Source organism: Nymphalis io, chromosome 24 (assembly GCF_905147045.1).
Source record: "Nymphalis io chromosome 24, ilAglIoxx1.1, whole genome shotgun sequence".
NCBI classification, from domain to species: Eukaryota; Metazoa; Arthropoda; class Insecta; order Lepidoptera; family Nymphalidae; genus Nymphalis; species Nymphalis io.
In genome coordinates this window covers 9,376,140-9,398,017 of record NC_065911.1, presented here as the reverse complement: position 1 = coordinate 9,398,017, position 21,878 = coordinate 9,376,140, and the positions used below count along the sequence as shown (strand labels likewise).

Here is a 21,878-nt window from a genome sequence, read left to right as displayed (position 1 = left end):
TGACGACGGTAAAAGTTGAGAAAAAAACACGTTCCAATTTCACAGTCTTCTAGGCTTATCAAAAAAATCCTTGGTATGATAAAACTGACTGCAGTAAAATAAAAAAATGTAAAAATACTTTTGTTTAAGGAAATTTATTTTATGATTGGAGCGTCAGTATCGTAATGGTATAGCCGACAAGCGATGTAAAAGTCGCAGATTTGATGCTCACTCCGGGCTATTTTCGTCCCTACTCCTAACATAAGCTGTAGTCATTAGTTGGAGGGATAAATAGGAAAATTAGTAATTCCGTAAAAACGAGGCATTACTATTATAGTATAAAAAATCCTCTAGAACGCTGTCGTAAGCTTGTCTACTTATGTATCGAGTAGGTAATACGCCTTATTAATGAAAGATTTTTCGACATGAGTTTTAATTTTTTAATTGGCGAAGCTAAAAGATCTGGATGGTTGGCGTTCTAAGGGAGTCTTTCGTCCAGAAGTGGACGGCAATAAGCTGATATAAAAGTTGTATTTGAGGAATTTCAAAGTAATTTTAACGTTTATAATTAAGTTATACATGAGTCAAAGTATTTAAATTATTATGTCACTTAAAATATTATTTTGGTTTTGGTATTTCGCAAATAGTCATACCTATTAACTTAAAGAGAGTTATTTTAAAGACAGACAGACATTTCAATTTTATTTATTTGTATACAATTTTAATTTTATTTTCTATGTATTAATAAATACTAATAACCCAATGGACGATGGGAGATGTTAGGTACACTATGTCATTTACTGTACCTATTCCTGACAAAGAAATCGAAATTAAAAAAAAATATCAAAAACTGTTTATTTTACAGCAAAATATTACACACTTGACACAATACCTGGGTTGTTTGCTGTAACGATATCATAATTGTATTTCCACACTAAGCAAGCTTGTGTCGTGTGTGTGTGTGCTACGATTTAACAAACAACAAAGTAACGTAAAATTTCATGATGATCGGTTGAGTAGGTAAGACTTGAAAACGTAACAAATAAACTCACTTACACATTAATAATTTTAGTTAGGATTATACATATATCACCGTAAGCGACAAGAGTGTGTGCTGATAATAATTTAGATATTATTGAATGACAGACAAATGATTATAAAATTATATTTAAAGTTTGTCTACATTAAATATATGTAATAACAAAATGAAATAAAAAACTTGCATCGGCCGGGAATCGAACCCGGGCCGCCCGCGTGGCAGGCGAGCATTCTACCACTGAACCACCGATGCTTACATGAGAAGCTATGAAAATAGCTTTCAGTTTGAATTAAATTATTAAAACAATATGGTCTGTTTATATTTTTATATATAAAGTTGAGTAAATCACAGAAACAAATGTTTATAAAAGATAAGTAGGTTTTTGGTTTTCATATATTTTGAATTTTTACGTAAAGAACTTCCATTTTTACTATTTCATTTATAAGTTCTTACTTTCCGATGTTAGCAGCTGTCTTTTTTTTCTTAACTGAATAATTTGTTTCCAGCAAGTTGAGTTTGCTTTTAAATTATTTTGCAATAATCTGTACAAGTTTTAATTTTGTATCATATATTTTTTAGTAATTACTTACGTGAACATCGGTAGCAAACCCAAAAAAAATGGATATGGCAATTGGAGATCGGTGTCAGGGAGGACATGGGCTGCCACGGTAGCATGCGAAAGCGATCCTCGTTAAGACGGATAGGGTACCGCTAGTTTTTTTGGTGGGTATTCCGACGTTCGGGGCGCACTCGGCGCCTTGGACACCGGCGAGGCCCACATACCCCCTACTGTTCCCGTGGGGGAAACGCGAAATGCGTTTTTCCAGCGTTAAAAAAAACGGTGGACATGGGCTATAGTATAATGATAAAATATAGTATAATATTTTCATATGTTGCCTGTTTTATAATTTATCTGCGGCGACGAAGATCGAAGTCTGCCTTGTGCCTGCAGTTGCACTAGCTAATTAACCTTAAGCAACACAAAAATACTAATCATTGCTGTTCGGCGGCAGAATATGATGAACATGTTTCTTTCGGAAGGTGGTGCATTGACGATGCAAGGGAAGGTTAATTTCTTGCGGTGTCAATGTCTATAGGTGACCACTTACCAATTACCATCAGCCTGTTTACAAGTCTAACACATTAAATATAAAAAATAGGTTTGTATTTCACATCCGTGTGTGGTGAGTCCATTCGTCTGATAACCTAAATAAGCAAATAATAATAACGCCTGATATATATTTTATAGCAAAAACACAATATGAAATTTTGCCGTTAAAATAACTTTGATTTAATCATAACAAACAGTACTCAACTTCAAATAAAGTATAAGATATTTTTATGATTCTCGAGTTATTAAACATAAATGTTAAATAGAAATATTTTGAGAAAAACCAGTTACCTTAAAAATAAATTAAATTCGAATGAACTAAAAAGCAAGTAACTGAAAAGTAAAAAAAAATATTTGCTGTCGTGTTACGGTGTTACGTTAAGGTGTTACGTCTCTTGGGCCAGGAGTTACACTGACTCCGACGGTGGAGTGCCATCATTGTGGCGGAGGAGCCGTGGATACGGCGGAACACACGCGCGTAGAGTGCCCGGCTTGGGCGGAGCCTCGCGCGGTCCTATCCACGGCTGTAGGTGGGGACCTGTCGCTTCCGGCCGTCGTCGAGAAGATGGCCGGAAGCGAAGAGATCTGGGCGGCAGTGTCACGGTTCAGCGCATGTGTCATGTCGCAAAAGGAGGAGGCAGAGCGGGAGCGGGAGGACGACGTGGACTCGCTCCCGCAACGAAGAAGGAGACCTCTTCGACGGCGACGTGCCTTCGCAGGCCGGACGCTGCCGCAGAGTTAAGGTGTGGTTGGCGGCGGAGCCAGTTTGTTGATCCGCCGCGGGGCTTCAAGCCCTGACGCCCAGCCTCCAGTGGCGGACTCGGGGGAGTCCGTCACGTAACAGGACGGAGGCACAGAGAGGAGGGAGGCGCGCCCCTAACATCCTGGCGCGCTCTCGAGATGGGTCGCCTTATGGCGACGACCGCTGGCGGGGTTGCGGTTGTAAGTCACAACGTTCCCGTGACCCCGCCGCCTTGCGGAGAGGCGGAAATCCGGGGAGGTTTTAGTGGGTAGGACGGTGGCCCTCTGCCCCGTGAGTCCCACATACCCGTCCCGGTCCCCCCGGACCGGGCGGCAGGCGTAAATGCCTTTCCTCCCCGAAAAAAAAAAAAAAAAAAAAAAAAAAAAAAGGAGTTACACTGACTCACCCACCCCCTTATGTATATCAGTCCCGGCACGACATGCCTATTGAACATGACCTTGGTCTTGTCCAAGTTTATACCGAGACCGACACACCAGGAAGACTCGAATAGGCTACGCAGCATTTAGGTGAGTTGTTCCAGCGACTCTGCTATGATGACGATATCGTCGGCAAATCGAAGGTATGAGATGTACTCGCCGTTTACATTGACTCCATACCCAGTCCAATCCAGCGTCTTGAAAACGTCTTCCAACGCGTTGGTGAACAGTTTTGGGGATATTACATCCCCCTGTCTCACCCCTCTGCGCAGTTGGATCGCCTTCGTCTTACAGTCCTGGATGTGGACAGTCATTGTAGCGGCGTTGTACAGACCTCTCAGTACCTCGATACATCTCCAGTCGATATGACATCTCTGCAATGAGTCGAGCACTGCCCAGGTTTCGATGGAGTCGAAGGCTTTCTCGTAGTCCACAAATGCCGTACACAGCGGCTGATTGTACTCTTCGGTCTTCTGCACAATCTGCCGAACAGTATGGATGTGGTCCGGTGCTGTAGTCTGATCGAAAGCCGGCTTGCTCTGGGGGCTGGAACTCGTCAAGTCGTCTGGCGAGACGGTTCGTGACGACTCTTGAGAACAGCTTATACTCGTGACTCAGGAGGGAGATTGGTCTGTAGTTTTTCAAGAGGGTTTTATCACCTTTCTTGAAAAACAGTACCACCTCACTCCCGCTCCACGTTTCCAGGGTCTTGCCATGTTGGATGACGGAATTAAAGAGGCTTGTTAGCTCTTTCAGGACCGGAGTCCCGCCTGCCTTAAGCAACTCTGTTGTGATTCCGTCATCTCCCGGAGCTTTGTTGTTTTTAAGCTGTTCTAGAGCCGCCCTAATGCTCCTCGGAGTAATGGCGCATAAGAGGGGCGCGCTGGTCTTCAATACTGATTCCCACGGGTTTATCCGATCTTGAAGAGAACAACTGCCCATAAAACCTCTCTACTTCTCCGACAATCTCAGGCCTAGAGGTAACGACCCCACCATTTTCAGTTTTAAGTTTTGTCAGACGCGGCCTCCCAAACTTGCGAGCGAACACTTTCGATCCCCGATTTTGCTCAATCGCAGCCTTTATGGCACGGGTATTGGAGCGACGGAGATCGCGTCGCGTCAGCGTTTTTATTGTTCGGTTTAAGGCCTTACCTGACAAAAACGATGGTAGTTCTCGTCGTTTTCTCATGAGCTCGAGTGTCTCAGCAGAGAGTTTTGGTGCGTTGTCTCTTCTCTGTGGCGGAAAACAATTGCGGGATGTGTTTTGCAGTATTTTGACCAGCGTATCGGCTTTCTAATCAATGCTGCTTACGGTTTCCAACGCGGTGAATTGATTTTGAAGTTCCATTTGGAACTTTTCGGAGCCTTGAGCAGCTTGGAGCATTGTAGGTCGGAGAGTAGACCTCATCATTCTCGATCTTTCGGCTACGAAGTCGATATTTAGAGTGCCTCGAACCAAGCGGTGATCACTTCCGGTATTAAACCTGTTGATCACTGAAACATCTCTAAAAATGTGCCTTTTATTCAAATGATAAAGTCTATCTCGTTCCTTGTCTAGTTATTGGGACTTCGCCAGGTCCACCTCCTCAAAGAAAGAAAGAATTCATCAAAAAGAGCCCCTGTGCTTCGAGAAAGTTTACCAGCATTTACCCCCTGTGATTTCTGCAGCCCAAGCCGCAAAGTCCGACTTTTGATTCACCGCTATCTTGTACTCCCACTTTAGGATTAAAGTCTCCCATAACAATATTGTAGTGGGCCTTCGAGGTGTCGTTGAGGGCCATTGCGATGTCCTCGTACATCGCTTCGACAACATCATCAGAGTATGTCGAAGTTGGCGCATATACCTGTACGACCTTCAGGGACTGTCGGAAAGTTTTAGGACAAGGTACGATCCCCGGTTCGTCACACTACTGATTTCCACAATGTTGCTAATGAGATCCTTTTTGACTAGAAAACCGACACCACCCTGGGAGAGGTTATCACCTTCGCGGAAGTAGAGTAAGTTACCGGACTCTAGAGTTATCGTGTCCTCCCCCTGTCTTCAGATTTCAGATAACAGATAACAGTATATGCCAGTTTATATGACTTAACTCTACTTCTAATTCGGCGAGGTGATGGTCCAGCCTCATCGAGCGTCCATTGTACGTTGCCATGTGAAGTCGTTTTATATGGTGGCCTGTGAACCGGTGATTTTTAGCACCCCCTGCCCTGCCGATACCGCGACCGCTACCTTGTTCAGGCCTAGTGGGCTTGCCGATAACTGGGGGCCTTTCTTTGGGCGCATCTGCCATTAAGGAGGGTTTGCCCATACTCACCGCGCTGGGCAAGCGTGTTGGCGAGCGCAGTAGAAGGTAAGATGTTTATGGGGGGGGGACGCTGCTGCCCATCCCCCCTTTTCCCCGTCCTTCAGTCGCCTCTTACGACGCCCACCATTGGATTATGGGATTCAAATTACATTGTGTCCTTATTAAACATAACAGTTAATTACATTCATTATAGAAGTTACCTAGACGTTCGAGAGTGATGAGTGTAACAAACATTCCATCACAAACTTTCATTTATATTATGTAAGATAAATTTGTTTTTACAAAAAAGTTATTATAAACGGTTAGATGTAAAAAATTCTGTTGATTCCAGTCCGACTTTCTCTCACAACTAGATTCATGAAAAAGTGCAACTCAATCACGCATTAACTATTTTCAGTAAAAAGATTAAAAATGTCTTGATATAACATCTCTATCAGGATCATTCTCGGTCTGTACAAAGTGAGACAAAGTAATATACCTACATATGTTCTAATATATAAAGTTGAAGACGTTGTTTGTTGAAAGGAAACTAAGATATTATGTCCCTTGTGCATGTTACACTCAAAGTCAAATCAAAAATCTTTGCTCAATATAGAAGCGTTACAGTTACTTATTGTCATAAGTCTACCACCGGTTCGAAAATAAACACCTCAGACCCGAAAAGAACCGGGGAAAGAAACTCAGCGGATTTTTTTATATCTCATTATACGTAATGTAATATACATAATAGAATTGTATTTTTTTTATTTGAAATCGCCTGGAGGCAATCATTTCATTTCCAAGGTGTGCAATCATCTAAAAAGTCATCGGTTATGTAATATCCTTTAGCACACAAGCGATCCTTAACGATTCTTTTAAATTTCTCAATAGAATATTTTTAAACGTTTTCTAGGATCCTGTTGTAAAAGCGTATACATTGTCTCATAAAAAAACTTACTAACTCTGTGTAATCTGGTGATAGTGGTTGTAAGTTTATACTTGTTCCTGGTGTTAACAGTATGTACGTCACAATTTCTGGAAAAGTCTTTGATATTTTGCGTAAATACATAACATTATAAAATAAATCTATGTATGTAGGCTGGAAAATCCCTTGAGGACTGATATATACTCAGCACAAAGCACCAAGTATATCTACAATATCTCTAGCTCTTTCTACACCCAAGACATAACATTTCTGACAGTCGAAAAATTTAAATAGAAAAATAAAGACGCGCTTACGATACTTGTACTAACTACAGATGTACTAAACTTAACAATTACGTGTTAACAAATTATTTAACTTTATTAAGGTGATAATTATTTCACTTTTAATTGCATACATTTAACGTAGTATCTCAAATAAAAATAACATTAAATTACTTTAATATATAATGATGTAATTCTCCGACTTACAGGCAAAGCGAAATAACCAGTGTTGCGTAATATATAATCCGAACGCAGATCGTATTTATATAACATAGTCGACAAAATAACTTACATTTGAAATCGTCAGTGGTTAATAAAACTTACATTTTGTTTTATACTAAATTAAATAAGTGCTAAATATTACGTAATATATCGTATTATAGTCAAAACGTTCGCGAGTTGATATTGTTTTATTTTTGTTCCATCGTAATCTATTTAATAAGGCACACCAACAAAGTATTCACAAATCTATTACATATCATAAACAGGTACATTTGAAATATTTGGTTCTATGTGAACACATTACTTACAGGTATAATATAATACATAATATTATATCCTGGGACATTATTCATATATCCATCTCATCCCAAACTAAGCAAGCTTGTACTATGAAAACCAGACAACTGAGGTATGCACGACACTTAATATTTTAGTAAATAAAAATCATTGTCGGCGTGCCTTATTAAATAAATACATAGACTATGCGTCCGTACTCGTATATTTTAATTGCTAGATATATATAATAAGTTTTATTTTAATAGCTCACAACTATGCGTAACAATAATAGCATGTACATTGCAAGCTTTGTTGTGATATTTTAAGTGTTCGTGTATGTTAAAATGTTTTGAATATACATACGTACACATTCATATACATATGTGATTTAAAAGTGATTTGTTTTGATCATGACTGTGGATGGCTGGAAGATGGATGAAGGAAGCATCCATCACACGTTGATTTTATTTTATATTCAATTATTAAAATTCCTATTTACCTCTTCTATAAAGCGTATTGCTTGTGTTATGAGCAAAAATAGCCAAAGTCAAGATCGAACCTGCGACTTTTACATCGCTAGGCTCGTACATTGCGCTATTGGCATTTTAATTAGCTGAAGGTATGACTAATTTAGGAAAACAAATTGCGTACTCGAGTTAAAGGTGATAGATTTTCAACTGGATGACAATTGCAGTGTGAAATTCTTGCTATTTTCGAATTTCGATTTCGTATCTAGCTCTGAAACTTATATACCTAGACACTATGTGACTTACAGTTTTGTATAGTCCTTATCGACTTCTGAAATACTTAAATTATCCAAACACTTCATATTCAAGTATTTTACTCCTTCTCGAGTCAACTCCCACTCAACACTAGTGGAGCAACTGTGTTTATTAATTCAATCGAAAACAATTTATACATACACGAAGTATGTTTCCGTATCTCAGAAATACATAAGTCATTACGATAATAATTGCTACTGTAATATTTTTATTTCATTTTTTATATATTTGCAATTATCGGTGTTTTGTAACGCCTTCTAATCTTTACATCGCCTAAGGGGTAATGCTTTCGGGGTTCATGTATGTATCCGAACCGAAACAGCCTGTGAATGTCCCACTGCTGGGCTAAAGGCCTCCTCTCCTCATTTTGAGGAGAAGGTTTGGAGCTTATTCCACTACGCTGCTCCAATGCGGGTTGGTGTATGTATGTGTTTCTTTATTTCAACATATCTTTTGAGCCGAAGAGAGTTGGATGTATAGGGTATCGTTAGAATCCTTAGATCATCCCGAATGGCATTGGCTGTAAATTCATTCATTTATTTAGGTTGTTTTTATTTTTTCATGTTTTATGAATTATTGTTATAAAATATGGGGTCAACGCGCGTATCAAAGTAAAAATATAAATGAAAATCTGCGTCCCCTTCAGTGTGAGATCATGGAATCCCTTGGGCATATGCTGTCCAAAGGCTGGCCTTCTTTTCCTTAAGGACGTCTCAGTTTTTATATTTGCTTCTCTTCTCTTCTGTTGTTTGGCTGAACTTATAGTATTTTAAAACAACAAATCTTAAGTCCGGCCGCTGAATGATTGCGTTGCTGACGGCTGTTAATTGGTCATTGCTAATATAAATAGTAATTGACGAAACCTTTTTAGTTGTATCAGCGCAATATGGTTTGCAACTATATTATTTTCTTATTTATTTAAAATTTAACTTAGCGCTGAATTACCTACAATTTTTACGATAGGTAAGTTGGCCATATATAATTTTAATTATATTATTTGTTACTAAAGTAATGATTGTTTTAATTATACCGTAAATTCTTTGCCACTAGGTCACATCGTCCATGCGATCAGTGACCTTTCACGAACGCCGAATGCGTTATTTAGCGACCAGAAATTAAAATGTCGACGTTCGTTATTTGTATTGACATGAAGTCTGTTTTGACAGTTTGATAGTTCGAAACTGTCAGTTCGACATTTGTAGAATCACGTCAATCAGAAGTAGAAAACGGCCGCGGTTTGTAAGCGTTGTCTAGACGTATTTTTGCTTGCTAAAACTTTCTCGTGTAACTAAAATAGCGCGTCTTAAGAACGGTACATAAAGTATGTTTTCTACATCGAAAACGGTTCTCAGAAAATCCATATTTACTGATCATGCGCAGTAAAAACATGGTACTAAGTGCTGAGCCAAAATTTAAATGTATTAAATACAGATTATATAATCTGTATTTAATTCATTTTAATTTTATTTAAATTATAACATTTGTAGAATTTGTAGAACAATTGTGTATTTTTGTAGAACTTTTCTCTAATTGACGATAAATAATACGAGTTACTTATGTCTTAAAGGTCAATACTAATTATATAAAAATAAAACAAAATATAAATTAAGAAAATATAATTCAAGACACGCAATAATACAGACATATATAGATTATATATGTATATAAACATATATATAAGTATAATGAATTGACATTGAAATATCTAATGAACCTATTTATACTAATTGGAATTCCGCCATAAAGGCAGTTCAGTATTGCGGTAAAACGAGAGAAAATCTTATCGATATATTACGTATCAATCGATAAAACACTCCAAGCGTCCGTAATATGAAACCTAATAGTTGTTAAGCAAACATAGAAGGCATGTGTTGATTTTGTGCAAAAATAAAATGGACAAACAGTCATGGATAACTCCATTCAAGAAACAGGTAAATATATATGCTTTTATTTTAAACATTATATACTAACACAATATAAAGTGTAATTATTTAATTAGTTACGTAGGTGTGTAATTTTCTCTGCATTTTTATGTATTCTTTGTTTTTATCGTCGAATGAAATCGCATTTTAAACGCGTTTTTATATACTTATTTATTTAATGTTGTTTCTGCGATAGCATAATTAAATGAGTTGACTATAAAGTTGACTTTAAAATACCTATTGGTATTTTAAAACGACGCGGGAGGCGTTTTGTCCGGCGCTTTGGTGCACTTAGGGAGAGGTTTATGTCCAGAAATGGGTTACTAATTTGATGATATATTATTTTCCCAAGGCAATTAATATTATAACATATATTTTAATGAATGTATTAAAATTGAATCTTATATAAATAATTAAATATATCAAAATCGATAAGTTCGCGAGACCTATTATTGGAGGTCATGGGTTCATGTAATTTTGCTGAACATGTAATTTTTAATAATAATAATGTATTTATTAATGCAACAGCGATTGCAGTTATGTTAAAAACCCTGTTTTAATTGAATATATTAATTAAATATTCTTATGATAATAAAGCACTATCACGCCTCTATTATATATTTATTTTATCGTTTATATAATTGAACCGGTTCTGATTATATTCTTATATAAAAAATAACAGTATATTTAAATAAGCACTAACACAAACAACATAAATTATTTAATTTGTCACACACGACAAGATAAGCGTTTTTAAGTAACGTACGGATGTAACATGGCGAACTAGTAACACAAATAATTCTGTGACTATTCTGTTTGTCTCTGATAGAAATCGAACGCACACTTCACTGGTGGTAGGGCTTTGTGCAAGCTCGTCTGGGTAGGTACCACCCTCTCATCAGATATTCTACTGCAAAACAGCAGTACTTGATATTGTTGTGTTCTGGTTTGAAGGGTGAGTGAGCCAGTGTAATTACGGGCACAAGGGACATAAAATCTTAGTTCCCAAGGTTGGTTGCGCATTGGCTATGTAAGCGATGGTTGACATTTCTTACAATGCCAATGTCTAAGGGCGATGGTGGCCACTTACCATCAGGTGGCCCATATGCTCGTCCGCCTTCCTATTCTATATATAAAAAAACATATAAACTATTCGATACACCCTCGATGCCCTGCAGGCCATGAGATCTAAGATTTCATCTTATTTCTGCAATGACATTGCCTCATTCGCCGTCATACGACCGTGCAGAGTACTGATCTTTGACCGTGGAATAGTTGATGATGGATTGTCTTACACAGCGTTTAATGTGCGGCGGATATTAACTTTCAGTAAAATTATGTCATCTGATAGATTTCGGATCAGCCTCAAGAGTGACTCCAACTGCGCCTTGCGCAGTATTGAGCTTAAGTGTGTGCGCAAACTTAAGCGCACTTTCTATTCCCTCACACTCATAATCCAGTAGGATGGCAAACCCGAAACGACTGGAAAGTGTTCGGCACAGAACCAATAGCTTCACGCGTTTTCGGAGGAACGGGAATGCTAACACCACCTTTCATACTTCGTGCTGCTACTGTGAAACTCAATTAATATTTACTAATCCGAGTCATTAGACCAATACTTCAGTAAAAGGGGAACGTGAATTTAAGCAACTCTGTAGTAAGGATAGTAACATAAGTTAGAATAATTATAAACAATCATTCGAATGTGTGCACGTAGTAAAAACCCAAATTAAATTATTTGTCGTAGATTTTTATCTCAAATAGTAGATTTCTCGTCGCCTCTTATAAAAATCTCTTATCATTAGCACACGTTTGGCCGTATCACATCATCAAAATGTGATAAAGAAATACTTGAACCTTATCTTGAAGAAACCTTGGGGCTTAGCAAATTATACAATTTTATAACACAAAATATGATATGTTTTATTTATAAAAAAATAAGCGAACGTGAAAATGGACCATCGTTGCTAAATCGCCACCGTCCAAAGACATTGGGACTGTAAGAAATATTAACCATTATTTACATCACCAATGCGTCACCAACCATGGGAACTAAGATGCCATGTATCTTCTGCTTGTATTAACACTGGCTCAATCATCCATCGAACCAGAATACAACTAAGTAATGCTGTTTGGCAGTGAAATATTTAATGAGTGGTTGGTACGGGTAGGTACCAAGCTCGCACTAAGATAAATATAATATCATAAAGTAATATGTATTCCTTACATATATATATTTAGTTAAATTTTTGATAGTTCTATATCATGTTACTTATATATTATTTTTCATCCATTATAATATATAGATTTTTATTTAAAGAATATTAATTTATTGATTTCGGACCTGATAAAATCCAGGTTATTATTAATTATTTGTCCTGGATTTGTGTTTTAAGCTCGTGTTCGGTAAAAATAAACATCGTTCAGATTTCGTGCACTCTTATCATAACAATAAACGCATTGAAGCAACGTGATTGAATACCCTGTAGAGATCCCTTTCTTTAAAAGTAGAGGTAACAAAAGCTATTATTAAATATTAGATACCTAACAGAGGCTTATACTATAGCTATATAATAAAGAATCATTTAATTACTGATAAGTATTATTATTTTAATCCCTTATTACTTTAAACCAGATACACTGGTGGTAGGGCTTTGTGCAAGCTCGTCTGGGTAGGTACCACCCACTCATCAGATATTCTACCGCAAAACAGCAATACTTGATATTGTTGTGTTCCGGTTTGAAGGGTGAGTGAGCCAGTGTAATTACAGGCACAAGGGACATAAAATCTTAGTTCCCAAGGTTGGTGGCGCATTGGATATGTAAGCGATGGTTGACATTTCTTACAATGCCAATGTCTAAGAGCGTTGGTGACCACTTACCATCAGGTGGCCCATATGCTCGTCCGCCTTCCTATTCTATAAAAAAAAAAAAAAAAAAAACGTGTAATACAAGTAGTTTTTACCTCTAGACTGTATTAAGGAAGCGAAAACAAACTGTTATCCTATTATTCGATAAGAATAAACTCAACAATTATTATATTCTTACGATGTTAAATACAGTAACGCCGTAAGTTTGTTTTAGAATTTTAAGAAAATCGATTGCGGTTTTGCTTTTGCTTATATAACGTAATTAAGAACCCGACAGTCAATTTAAAGTGTAATGTAAAACACAATCCAGAGTTATGTCTTGTTGCATGACAGTATATAGGTTCTCACAGAAACGGTTAATTTAAGAAAAATAAGTAACGAGCTTAGACATGAGGCATATATCGGTTTTATGAACCATATACGATAACTATACATGACAGAGATGCGAAAAAATAATATTATGCGCTTATAATGTCGTAAATAAAAGGTATACACATTTAGATTGCACGTATTGCACACTGGTGGTAGGGCTTTGTGCAAGCTCGTCTGGGTAGGTACCACCCACTCATCAGATATTCTACCGCAAAACAGCAATACTTGATATTGTTGTGTTCCGGTTTGAAGGGTGAGTGAGCCAGTGTAATTACAGGCACAAGGGACATAAAATCTTAGTTCCCAAGGTTGGTGGCGCATTGGATATGTAAGCGATGGTTGACATTTCTTACAATGCCAATGTCTAAGAGCGTTGGTGACCACTTACCATCAGGTGGCCCATATGCTCGTCCGCCTTCCTATTCTATAAAAAAAAGTATTGTTTTACTGCGTGTATTTTTTCATTAATCATCCCACCACTAAATACGAAAACTCTAATGTGTTCTACTAGAAGAGTGCTGATGCCAGAGTAATTATAAGTACGAGGGCCATAAGATAATTAATTGCATAGCTACTCAACAACACATTCACAATAGAAACCCTCACTTTACAATTCTAACAACGCCTATACGGGCCGAGGTGAAATTTAACAATCGTGTGGCTCATTTATGCGATGCTTTGGTAATCTACCATTGTTGACAATTTTATTTTCAGTGTTTCGTGACGGTGGGGGTGTCTTTAAACATGGCGACGCATGGATTGGTGATGGGATTCGCAGCCATATTGCTACCGCAGCTGCGGCTGCCCGGGTCTTTGATACCGATTGACGATGTCTCTGGATCATGGATAGGTAAGAACCAACAATAATCTATAAATGTTGTTAAGGGAGTTATCAGTTAAACATATTTCTTCTTCTCTCGAATGACATATCAATTTGAAGAGCCGGTTGGCGTGGTTGGTAGATACTTGCTTTTCACGCCGAAGGTTGTGGGTTCGATTCCCACCCAAAACAGACATTTGTGTGCATGAACATGTCTGTTTTTCCTGAGTCTGGGTGTAATTATCCATATAAGTATGTATTTACAAAAGAAAAGTAGTATATGTAGTATATCAGTTGTCTGGTTTCCATAGCACAAGCTCTGCTTAATTTGAGATCAGATGGCCGTGTGTGAATAGTGTCCCAAGATATTATTATTATAATGATGATAGAAACTGTGTTGAAATAAAAATCCGTTAAATAACCGTTATAAATAAGGACAATATTTGTTGTTAATTATATCGTGCAATTTTTATAGCATTTATGTAACTGACACGTAAACTTTTAAAATAGGCCATATTGTACGTAGTGTGATAAATCTAGACTCTGCCGTGGACATGGTAGTTTTGGAAATTAAACCTTAAATTCAATGTTAATTATAAAATCATAATCTACTTTATGCAAGGCTCTTACGAGCATTTTTGTATCGTCATTTTCCAAGATTAATATAAATTTTTCATCGGTTGAAATCCTATCCAATATATATGGAAATACAGTCCTACTTCTTATTCTTTTCCGACAGATAGATTACATTATTAAATTACGTAATTAAATATAATTGAATTATTAATTCATCTTGCATAGAAATCAATGAATTCTGAATGAATTTTGCCTGATGTCTTTAATCATCTATATAATCTTTTACCGAGTAATACTGAATGAATTGACTTTGCGGAGCTAGAATTTTCTTAATTTCTCGTGATTATACAATGTTTGTCACGTTTCTATCAAATAAAATACTTACCCACATTTTTTATTTATTTTACTTCGATATCTTTTTGTTATTTTCAGCTTCAATCCTGGGTTTTGCATTAGTGGCTGGTAACTTTATAGTGCCGACAATTATGGCTAAATATGGAAGAAGAACTGCTAACTTGGCCAGCATAGCACCCATGATTATCGGCTGGTTCTGTATTATCACCGCCAGTAACATAACGGCCCTTCTGATTGCACGATTCCTTCAAGGCGTTGCTATGGGCATGAGCGCTTCGCTTGGGCCTGTTTTAATCGGAGAGTATACGAGCCCAAAGAGTAGAGGAGCATTTTTGACGTTTATTTCATTATCGATTGCGACGGGAGTTCTTTTCGTCCATACCCTCGGTTCATTCTTCTCTTGGCAAGTCACAGCCCTAATTATTGCCTTCGTTGTTTTTAGCGATCTCTTGATAGTTATATATTCCCCTGAGTCACCAAGTTGGTTAGCTGATCAAGGCAGGTATGACGAATGCAGAAAAGTATTCAGATGGCTAAGAGGACACAGTGAAGATGATGAATTGGAAAAAATGATTGAAGCGAGCAAAGTAATCAGAGAAGCCAAAGCTGAAATGGAAATATCGCAATCATTTTCAAAGAATTTTAAAAGGAACATTGCATATGTAAACACAACAATAAGAAAGAAGGAGTTTTACAAACCGATCTTTATAATGATCCACATTTACACGTTAGGTCAATGGGCTGGTGCCAACATTTTAGCTGCATACACGATAGATATATTCAACCACGTCATTGGTACGGAAGCCAATATTTCTCTCATGGTAATTACTTTGGACATCCAGAGAATCATATCGAATACGTTCGCCGTTTATGTTATTAAGAAAGTAAAGCGGCGCACGATGCTTTTCGCCACGGTTGGCATTAATATCTTTGCCTTCCTCGCTACAGCCGCCTATACTTATTTAAAAAGTCAAAATATGCTACCGTTCGACCATCCCGCCATTGGTATAGCATTGATTCATATCCACATGTTTTCTATAGCAACGGGTACGGTACCACTCCCATTTATTATTGCTGGTGAAGTTTTTCCATTGGAGTACAGAAGTTTGGCGGGTGGTTTAAGTGTTCTTTTCCTGTCAACAAATCTTTTTATAACTGTCAAAACCGTGCCGTATTTGTTCAAAAACGTCGGCATTCACGGTGCTTATATCTTATACGCAATAGTCGTCGGCTATTGTACGGTGATAGCATGGTGGTTTCTACCAGAAACAAAGGATAGAACCTTACAGGAGATTGAAGACGAGTTCAGAGGAAAACCGCTTTCTCCTGAGGAGTTGAAATCGACTCAATCTTTGACATCGTTTAAGCATTTCAATACGGACAGGCGGTGTAGCAGTCCTGTAATATAAGTGTTCACAGCCAAGATATCATACTAATCCATCATAACCAATGCGACAAGTGTGTCAGTTTTTTTTTAATATGAGTTTATACTTGTGGCTGGCTGTAATGTTAATTCATCTTTGTAGATATAAGTAACGATAAGCAACACATGAAGACTGTAAATAAATAATGATAAGTTATCTGAGTTGCGTATTTTATTATACTTTTAAATTATAGCGTAATTTTTCTATCAAATAAGCCTTAAAATAAATATATTATAAAACTTGTGAATGTATCAAATAATGCTTATCAAATGCATATTTTCCTGATAAGAACATGTAATAATTATCTGTGAGATTATCGTAAAACGCTGACAGCATCAAAATGGCCTTCGACGTTTCAATATTTTAGCCACGTACAAACAGACACTAATAGACGCAATGACGATTTCCTTCTCACTTACACAAAAGAGATAAAATTATCAAATCTTTTGTCCCTTATCGCGTAACCAGTTTTATCAAACTCGGCTACTTAAGTAGCGAAACAAACTTGACAGTTCGTACGTTCATTGTTCAATTTTTGCATATATTTATGTTAGAAAACGATTCTAATCCAGTGAAAAGACAGAGAAACAATCTTTATATCATATCGAAGGTTAAACAATGGTGGTATTATTTAATGTTAAAGCGATAGCAAGAAGAAAATTGCCGGCGTGTGTTTTCACGCGTAAGTATGACGGTTTTGTCCCTAAATATAGTTTCTTAGTGATGTCCCGATTATCGATAAAAAATATCGACTCGTCGACGATGTAAACAAATAAATACGGAGTCGAATTATAAAGTGCCTTGTTATATATAAATATGTTATTTTAATTTATTCGTTCTCCTATTTATAATTTCCTAATGACAACATTATTTAACATTCTTCTTGAATTTATAATATTATTACATTCCGAGTCAAGAGGTTAACATAGAAATATATGTGGCAACCATTCTTTTTAATAATTTAATTGAGTGTTTTAGATTTCAACATCTGAGGAGAATACTAATCCAGTACCATACAAAGATGCTTAAGTATTATTGATAACGGAAACAAAAACAAACAAAGCAACGGTTTTTGGGTGTAATTGGTAAACTAAAAATATTTTAATTAGAAAAATGTATAATAAATATTAAAAAGTAAAATTTAATTACCTCATTTTGTTTTTAATTAAATCCTGAAAATTATTTATCTTCCAAAACAGGGAATGCAGTTACTGTGGTAGCATTACACGCACACATTGAAAAACTATCTCTGTCTCAATCGCGGTTTCATGTCCCCTTGGTTGGTGTCCTGAGTTTCTCTGTCTACGTTTACGCCATGACCCATATTATTTGAATTTTAATCGAGTCTTACAAACAATAAATAATTATACTAATTTATGTAATCAACATGCTATTGTTTGTTTTTTTTTCACCTGTACTGAGCAAAGCGACATATGTCCAAATAGCAGTGTATCTTTTCGATCTATCATCACTGTATATAGGTAATTAAAAGAGAAGTAATGTGTAGCAACGATGAACTTAGGTTATAATATAATAATGTCCTCCAGACCGATTTCGGCCACGGCGGCCAATCTCAAGAGAGATTAGCCAACTACGCAGGAGATATTATAGTGCACAAGTGTGTGCGCAAACACAGGTGCACTCTCTATTCCCTGTCATAATCCGATGGAACGGCAATCCGACACGCCCGGAAAGAGTTCAAGCGCAGGACCAGCGGCTTTACGTGCTTTCCAAGGCACGGGAGTGTACACACTTCCAACTTCCAGACTCCGGGCTGCTACTGAGAATTTTTCTGACAGAAAAACCCAATAACTTTTTATTGGCCCGACCTGGGAATTGAACCCAGGACCTCCGGGTCTGCGGCCTTATATCAAGCCACTAGACCAACGAGGCAGTCACACACACTTAGGTTACTAAATAATAAAACAATTAATTAATTTCTTAATAATAAATAAAAAATAATACTTATTCTTATCATGCGTTATTGATGTTAATTTGACTACTACGTTACTACAACATAAATATTGTGTAGTTAGGAGATTTCTTGATCTATATAACAGCGCTTTTAAAAAAAAACCGCGAGGTAATTTAAAACCGCCATTTTGGTGGTAAAGTACCTAATTAATTCTGTTATTTGTTGAATGTGTTCAATTATATTATTTGGATTTTTTAATAATAATTGAGTGAGTAATTTACATCGATTTATATGATCACGTGTTCTATTTTTAAAAAGAACAATTCTAGGTTCAAAATCATTTTTCACTTCTGGATGCTAAATGTATTTTAAAGAGGCAGAAATATTGTTTATTTTAGAGTTTATAGATAAGTTTATTTGTTTTGGAAAAACGAACAAGATATATATTTTTTTTCAGTGAGGTTAATCGTAAGTGGGAGTAGGGTAGGTGCTGGATACCTTATAACATTAAAAACGTTTATTAACAACTAATATTATAAATGTAAAAGTGAGTTTGTTTGTTTGTTACGCATTTACGTTTTAACTACTCAACCAATAGTTATGAAATAGCATTTGCGTACACGATATCAGGGGTACAGAAAAGAACACGCGCAAGCGATCCCGTGGCGCTCCTCGTTAAGACGGAAAGGGTACCGCTGGTTTTTTACTGGGTATTCCGAAGTTCGGAGCGCACTCGATGCCTCGGACATCGGCGAGCCCCACATAGCCCCCACTGTTCCCGTGTGGGAAACGCGTAATGCGTTTTACCAGCGTAAAAAATGGGGTGCAGAAGAGAACATAGGGTACCTAAAACCTGCCCCCTCTTCACACGCAGATAGAAATAAGTACATAATAATCAAGAAATATAATACATTCACCTGCTTAATTCTTGTTTACAATAATTCATCTCCTGCTCGGCTCTGGGATGACACGAATGGTGACCAATAAAACGACGGCTACGTCTAGAAAACTTTTTTTTTTCGTCACATAAATACACATTTTACGTTCATGGATAGCTTACAACAATCATTTTTTACATTTAATCTTCACGACACCTTGATATCATAATTTAATTACTATAAACATGTAATATAGTTAAAAACGGTAATATTTTCAACACTACAAAGAATATCCTTAACAATTTCGCTTTTCGATTTAAATCAAACTTTCGGATATTTTCATTTATTGATAAAATAAATCTATTTTACATGTCTATATTAATATATTTATATTAAATAACAAATATCATTTATCACACGATAAACTCCTCTTTTTAAATAAATTAGTCTGTATGTCGTGTTGTTTATCCAGTCAATAAAATGTCCGCAAATAATTTATTATGGTAATAAGAAAACGTAACGGCGGACGTTACTATTACAATTTTTAAGATAAATTTATATTCATCTATTTTCCGGTAAGTAAATATCTTGTACTGGTAGACCATTCACTTAGATGTATTACATAGGCGAGTCTAAAGACAGGAGTAAACATTAATGAACTCTGACATGACACCATTGGTCGAGATCTAAATTAATCAATGGTATTCAATCGTTATGAATTCGTGAATATTTTTTTAAATTCCAGCGATAAAATTAATATATGAACAAAGATCTGTTTGTAGTATATAATATATTTCATCTTAATATATTGAAATACGTTTCAAAATCATTTTTGCACGCTGGACATTTTACCAACTGGACAATTTGCGTTATAATAATAATATTTTCGAATATTTCTTTCCAATATCGTTTCCTTATATGTTGAGACAAAGAGTACAGTACCATGTCATATAATATAATATATTATACCCTAAGCTACCTTACTTTACTGTTTGTAAGTAAATGGTACTACTGAGGCACTAGTTTTTATTCGGTTTAACATCATTTAATGTCTAGTTTGAAAATATTTTTGCATTCACGAGACATTATATTTATATACATCGCGGTTGTTTGATTAAATATTACACAAAAGGCATTACTGTGAGTAAAGGCATATGTTACTACTAAGACCGAGCTGGTACAGTTGATTAAGAAAATCGAAATCAAGTATTTGTTTGTTTGAAAATCACAGTATCGTAGTAGAAAAACCCGCCCGACGTTGTTCTTACATATATACCTACCACTTTTCATCTCAATCTGTATATAAGTTGTTGCAGCGCCATCTAGTGACGATTTACAACAAAGTGGGCTACTTTTTTTACATATAATATCAACCCTACCCAACCAACAGACGGGTAAAAAATAGTATTATATATGTGTCCATTTTCGTGGGAAATCTGTCGAAAGTCTATCGAAGTCTATTGATCTTCAATAGATATACTATCCTTCGCGAATGGGAGAGGAGCGAACGGTATGATGATAAGTATTTCAATTAATTTTCGTCAAGATTTTTAAAGTTTTTAAAGGCAAATTCAAAGATAGCCATATTACGGTGAATACAGCTACAGGTGAGGTATTTATGGATCCTAACAAGCTTCGGGTAACTTTTCAGGGGGTTATTATACTGTTAATGACTATAAAGTGAAAATTACAACGTTATTTATTTAAATATCTGAAGAAATGAGCTTCGCTATGGCTCTTGGAAATGTCAATAGTATTTCTATACAATGAAAATTGGAATGATATAAAAGCAACTCTTAGGACAATTTGTTTTTAAATAAAGAACATATATATTCATTACAAAAGACTAATTTAAACTGTGTTTTGTTTTTTTAATTTATATCATTGTTAATCAACTCTAGCAGCCGAGTCTATTCCGAATTGTATTGCGGGCTAGAAGCAATACAACGTATTCAAATATTTAAAAAAAAAACAATCTTTAGTTAATAATATTCGCTTAATACTAAAATTATCTAGACACCCGCAAGTAAATAAAGTTAAGTCCACTCATAGCACATTCTTTCATTATAGAAAATAATTTAATATTTTTGAAGAAGAAAAAAACAATTGAAAAAAAAAACACACGAGTGATGAATACTAACACGTACATGTGTTTGTGTATGTAAAACGTGTGTGTGTGTGTGTGTGCAGCTTACAACTATTTTTTTTTTTATATAAATGATACACCCTGTTTATTTCAATGATAATAAGCTATGAGGTGCAAATTTTGTTTATTACACACTAATTACAAAATCATGTCGTTAGTTGATATAATGGTGACACGTGAGGGTAAATTAATAATAATATGTTGCCGGGGGTGGGGAAGGGGGGATATTGATGGACAGCACCATGTCAGCGACAATTCGCTATTTACTATTTAATTATTACAATATTTATGTTTATTAATTACTGTATAGCGCCCGAGTGTACTGATGCCGAGGAGGCCCAGTGGTAAGAAAGCGTGAATCTTAACCGATGACCGTGGGCTCAAACACAGGCAATCACCACTGAATTTTTATGTGCTTCATTTTTTATTATAATTCATCTCGTGCTTGACGGTAAAGGAAAACACCGTGCATGTGTCGAATTTCACTGAAATTCTGCCACATGTTTATTTACAGTTATTGCA

At 36.3% G+C, this 21,878-nt stretch overlaps 1 protein-coding gene and 1 non-coding gene across 2 annotated transcripts; one reads left to right on the top strand and one right to left on the bottom strand.

Moving 5' to 3' along the window:
• Positions 1 to 1,199: 1,199 nt before the first annotated feature.
• Positions 1,200 to 1,270, bottom strand: Trnag-gcc (transfer RNA glycine (anticodon GCC)). Its single transcript has one exon. It is a non-coding gene; the product is annotated as a tRNA-Gly (tRNA).
• An 8,425-nt stretch (positions 1,271 to 9,695) lies between these two features.
• Positions 9,696 to 16,578, top strand: LOC126777886 (facilitated trehalose transporter Tret1-like). The gene is made up of 3 exons (XM_050501174.1): positions 9,696 to 10,010; positions 13,958 to 14,093; positions 15,072 to 16,578. Exons 1-3 carry the CDS (start codon positions 9,972 to 9,974, stop codon positions 16,400 to 16,402), a joined length of 1,506 nt encoding a protein of 501 aa, XP_050357131.1. The 5' UTR covers positions 9,696 to 9,971; the 3' UTR covers positions 16,403 to 16,578.
• Positions 16,579 to 21,878: the final 5,300 nt, after the last annotated feature.

What these genes read in the sequence shown, in the direction of transcription:
- LOC126777886 (XM_050501174.1), top strand. Translation starts at nt 9,972, where the DNA reads ATGGACAAACAGTCATGGATAACTCCATTCAAGAAACAG. An exon ending in TAACTCCATTCAAGAAACAG is followed by an intron (nt 10,011 to 13,957) that starts GTAAATATATAT and finishes TTTTATTTTCAG; the next exon opens with TGTTTCGTGACGGTGGGGGT. An exon ending in TGTCTCTGGATCATGGATAG is followed by an intron (nt 14,094 to 15,071) that starts GTAAGAACCAAC and finishes TGTTATTTTCAG; the next exon opens with CTTCAATCCTGGGTTTTGCA.